Source organism: Maniola jurtina, chromosome 6, assembly GCF_905333055.1.
Source record: "Maniola jurtina chromosome 6, ilManJurt1.1, whole genome shotgun sequence".
In the NCBI taxonomy this organism is placed as follows: Eukaryota; Metazoa; Arthropoda; class Insecta; order Lepidoptera; family Nymphalidae; genus Maniola; species Maniola jurtina.
In genome coordinates this window covers 6,487,520-6,492,368 of record NC_060034.1, presented here as the reverse complement: position 1 = coordinate 6,492,368, position 4,849 = coordinate 6,487,520, and the positions used below count along the sequence as shown (strand labels likewise).

At 36.2% G+C, this 4,849-nt stretch overlaps 1 protein-coding gene across 1 annotated transcript; it reads left to right on the top strand.

Annotated features, from left to right (window-relative positions):
• The first annotated feature begins 917 nt into the window (after window positions 1-917).
• On the top strand, window positions 918-4,499 carry LOC123865945 (snake venom serine protease homolog). Its single transcript, XM_045907166.1, has 6 exons — window positions 918-1,200; window positions 1,279-1,343; window positions 2,471-2,680; window positions 2,987-3,157; window positions 3,239-3,397; window positions 3,771-4,499. The coding sequence occupies exons 1-6, from the start codon at window positions 1,146-1,148 to the stop codon at window positions 4,437-4,439; spliced, it is 1,329 nt and encodes a 442-aa protein (XP_045763122.1). The 5' UTR covers window positions 918-1,145; the 3' UTR covers window positions 4,440-4,499.
• The last annotated feature ends 350 nt before the right edge of the window (window positions 4,500-4,849 follow it).

Sequence of the window (4,849 nt, the reverse complement as noted above, 5' to 3'; positions counted from 1 at the left end):
GCAATTGCGGGAAGCCGCCAAAACACGTAGCTCGTTCATTCGAGTCGTTATAGACACGCCAATACTCGTGGACACCTACATCCCCGATGAAGGTGTAGGAAACAAACCAAACAACCAAGGTACGGGGCATTAGAGGAGCTCCTTCTAAATTGGTCGCGCAATAACCGTCTGAGCAAGTCGTTCTGACGTCGCCACATCAGCGGTTTGGATACGATCCTTCCGCTCATTTGTGGGTAATATCACAATGTTATCGGTCTTTCGATTTTAAAAGTACCCCAGGTCTCTTTAATTGTAAAAACAAGTAATTGTCACAAGAAATTTTCCCCTCTCGTGAAACCTTATTTTAACGTAATATTATGTAAGCTTAGAATGCAATAGGTTTGTATTCTAAGCTTTCTGTCTATTGAAATCGTCAAAAAGTTCGAATAAAATAATGTGGATTCAAATATCTGGAGTGTCAGTTCAAAATCAATGTTCGAAATGTATTTTATGACTAGTCTCTACTCTGCACTATACATAATATGGCTAAGTATAATACGTTACTCAATCTACGGAATTATTTTAAGCATTTATCCGGTTTTAGAAACGAAAATGGTGTGGTTTGCGCCCGCCCAAGCCATGTTCCTGTCTGCAATATTTTAAAAAGTAAACGACACTCTTTATACTCTTAGCAAATTTCTCAAAAGTCGACATCGCGTCGTCTCAAGCGTATTAATACGCGTTCTTAAACACCCCCTTACATGAATAATTAGATGTTTCCTGGATTTATGCTGCACCTTATCTATAAAACACGCGTTTTAAATCTGCAAACTCATTCTTTTTGCCTTATTGAGGATAATACGTCTTAGCTCCGTTGCGATTCTGATTAATGCGTTCGACTAGACTCGTCGCAACTTTGTCAGAGATAACGCCGGAAAATAATGGGACGTGACTCCGCTAATTCGGTTTTTACAAGAGGAAAGTGTAAAAGAATTTAACCATTTTCATTTTGTTTGATCAAGTGATTTATAAAAATCCAGAGAGTCATCAGAACTCCTTGCTCTTGTTCTTACTCTGACATAAAAAATTAGGATGAAAAAAATGGTTTTATATTCTTCTTTCAAATTGTACTCTGTCAAAATATTTCACGGCAAAGCAAATGGTTTATGGTTTATTATCGAAAAATGGTGCGTGTTTTTTTGCTCGCCGTTTTCTATGCTGGTAAGTTTATGAGGAATTAAAATCTATTAAATCAATTACCTTCTTCTTTGTTACAATAAATTTCTTGTTGTGTTGTAGTTGCATTAAAAGCCGTGGTGGCCGAAAATGGAAATGAAGTGAAACGAGGTGCATTTCCTTTCATGGTAAGCTTCTCCTGACCCGTTATATAATTAATTACATTACATATAATTAAATGGATAAAGGTTTAAGATATTACTCATATCTTATAATTTAACTATGGAACTACGACATACACGAATAGGTACTACGTGTGCATAATAACAGAAGATCTGTTAGGTAGGTACCTATGTGAATTCTCATTCGCTACAGTTTTCACATCCCTGTATTCGGCTTTGGCCTTCTGGTACAATGAGTAACGCATTTTGGAGGCTCTTAACACAGTAGGTATTCACGTAATACCCAAGGTGGTAGCATGGGAACCTCGCACCGGAAAGAACAGCGTTGAAAGCCCCCACACTGAGGGACAGACGACATCAAATAAGTCGCAGGGAGCCGCTGGATTGAGGCGGCTCAAGACCGTGGCGTGAGCCCCTACAAGACATATTAAGTCCGGAGTGGCGTCTATCGGCTGATGATGATGATTCCTCTAATACAGTCACCAGTCCAAAGCTAATGATGTCGTGGATGTATTTTACTATATAACTAGCTGTGCCCGCGACTTCGTTCGCGTGGAATAGTGACTTTTCGGGCAGCATAATGTTCGCCGTGATTCTTTAAATTGACATAACTTTTTTATTTATGAACCGATTGACATAAAATAAACACTAAATGTTAAGTGAAGCTTATTACAATATATTAGTGAAAACCGTATCTAAATCGAATAAGCCGTTTCTGATATTAGCTTGCACAAACACATAGACAAACAGACAAAAAAAAATTAATTACAATTTCGGTTTCGGCATCGATATAATAACAACCCCTGCTACTTTTTTTATATATTTCCATTGTACAGACACCACTTTTCTACAATTTTATTATATGTATAGATATAGTCTACTAGGGGATGCCTGCGGCTTCGCCCGCGTGGATTTCGATTTTTTAAAATCCCGTATGAACTCTTTGATTTTCCGGGATAAAAAGTAGCCTATGGCCTTTCCTGGGATGTATCACAAGTCTGTACCAAATTTCATTTAAATCGGTTCAGCGGTTGGGCCGTGAAAACATAGCAGACAGACAGACAGATAGACAGACAGATTTTTGCATTTATTATATTAAAGTATGGATAATAATTGTACCCTACGGATTACAGGCTTTTCTATACTACACGGATGAAACAATACTTGATGATGATGGTGACAGATTTACTAGAAGCGCTGCATTGATTAGAAATGATTGGCTAATATCTTCTGGCGATGTGTCTATTGTATTCCCACTTAAAACTCTGTTAGCTAGACTTGGAGCCGTCAACATAGATAAGAATTTCACTATAAATGAGGATGAAGAAGAACAAGAACGTGAGGTAAACATCAATTTAACTTTCATTTACTTTCATACATATTATAAGAAATTTTTTGTATTGTCATTCGTTACATAGGCGGTCACGCATCGTGCATTCAATTGAATTAAAACTTTTTGCAGTAGGTAAGTATAAAGCATAATTGTTGTTATTTAGTTCTGTGTATAACATGATAAAAAGTAGGTATATTTTACAGCCATTTCCATGATACACTCATTCTCTCTGTCTAATTACCTCAAGATTAATTTATCGACGGTGAATTGGTCACACTTTTGCTTAGTAGAAAATGAGCTTTTGATTGTATTTTAGGTAATCCTAATATTGCGCCCGTACAACTATAGTGCAACAGAATGGTGGAAGACTGATATATCCTTGCTGAAGACTCTGTTGCCGTTCAATATGACGACGACTGTTGCACCAGCTACGTTAATCAGTAACTTTGATATTGTTCTAAAAAACTGCTACATTCTCGTCTATGCTGTAAGTTTTATGAATATTTTAGTTATTGACCTATGAAAGTGATGAAAAGGGTAATCGTTTAATGTTACTCCTTTTCAACAGAGACGCGATAATACTACAGAACGTTCCCTTCTAAAAATTAATGTAGAACTTTTACCACCGGCGCAAGAACATTGTGGAAATTATTATAGGAAGGAAAGTATGATATGCGCAGAGAGTGAAAAGAGTAACAACGCCTTAGCGGATCCTAATTTTTGTAAGGTAAGTAGGTATAGTATTTTTTCATATTCCACTGTCGTTCTAGACTAATTTTGAATTTAGAATTTAAAATCCTGTGGGAACTCTTTCCGAGATAAATACTCGTAGTAATCTATGTCCATCTCTAGGATACAATATATCTCTGTGGCAAACATCAAAAAAGCTAGCAGACAGATACTTGAGCATTGATAATAATAAGTATGGATGACAAGTTTGCCCTGAGCTACCATCTCACCTGGTGGCAACCGATGATGTAGTGGAAGTAGGCTAACCTGCAACAGCAGTTTTATTTTATTGATTTCTAAGCGACATCATACCAGAATCACTTGGCAGCACAGCATTGATTATAAATGTATTTAATTCTTTTTATTTATAGGGTAATAGTGGAGGCCCTCTCGTATGCGACAGTAAATATATTGGTCTACAAACATACATTAATGATTGTAAGCAGCCTTATCTCTATCAGTTTGTCCCTGGATGGAATAAATTTATTGCATGTGCTGCAAAAGAACGGTACTTAACACAATCTTGTGCTGACATTTGCGAAGTAATTTTTAAAGATCCACCATCTTCTACTATAATAGATACGACAAAAGTTTCCGATATAACAGGTAATAAAATGGATAAATCGATTGATAAGGCGGTAGTCGATAAATTGGATACTCAATCGGTTTTAACTGAGTCGGAATATACTCAGTTTAACACTGATGCAACTGATAGTTCTACAGTTGTGAAGGTAGAAGAAGCTGCAGCCATAAATGAGCATGATACAGAAGTTCTGAGCACTAAAATAAATCAAGAAACTAGTAAGATAACCACGACTATTACTACTATTTTGATAGAAAATTTCTCTCATGATACTACTTCAACGTCCACTGATTCGACCTATGCGGAAGACGACGACATGATGGAAACTACAGTAGAACGTGAACGAAAGAGTCATATTGCAGCTAAGCATCAATTAGTACGCGGTGAAGCGTCACTTAATATTCCATCTCTTTTTCATTATTTAATGACCTCTGTTTATGTCCTGGCATATACTTAGATCGTTACTTTATCAATTAAATTAAAATGTATTGAATTCTTAATAAAATTTTCTGTTTAACTCTAGTCTTTTCCTTGATATTTTTTTGGAGTACCGTACTTTTAATTCGTATTTGTAATATTTTTACCATCTCTTTCATTATAAATTGGAAACAATTTGGAATGTAAACCTTTGAGGTAGGTATACTAGGATCTTTATTTACAATATGTATAAGATTTCCTCAATACGGTCTGGAAACTTGTTAATGCTATTAGAGCAAACTGCGGAGGCGTTAAGCCTGCAACCTTACTTAATTCTACTTATTCGCAAAACTTTAGCGTGCTCCGGCACTCCCAGAACCTCATGCCAAATTGCAATATTTCCTTCCAAACATTAAAATATTTCTTGCTTATATTTTATGCCTTGAAAAA

What these genes read in the sequence shown, in the direction of transcription:
- LOC123865945 (XM_045907166.1), top strand. Translation starts at nt 1,146, where the DNA reads ATGGTTTATTATCGAAAAATGGTGCGTGTTTTTTTGCTCGCCGTTTTC. An exon ending in GCTCGCCGTTTTCTATGCTG is followed by an intron (nt 1,201 to 1,278) that starts GTAAGTTTATGA and finishes GTTGTGTTGTAG; the next exon opens with TTGCATTAAAAGCCGTGGTG. An exon ending in CGGATCCTAATTTTTGTAAG is followed by an intron (nt 3,398 to 3,770) that starts GTAAGTAGGTAT and finishes TTTTATTTATAG; the next exon opens with GGTAATAGTGGAGGCCCTCT.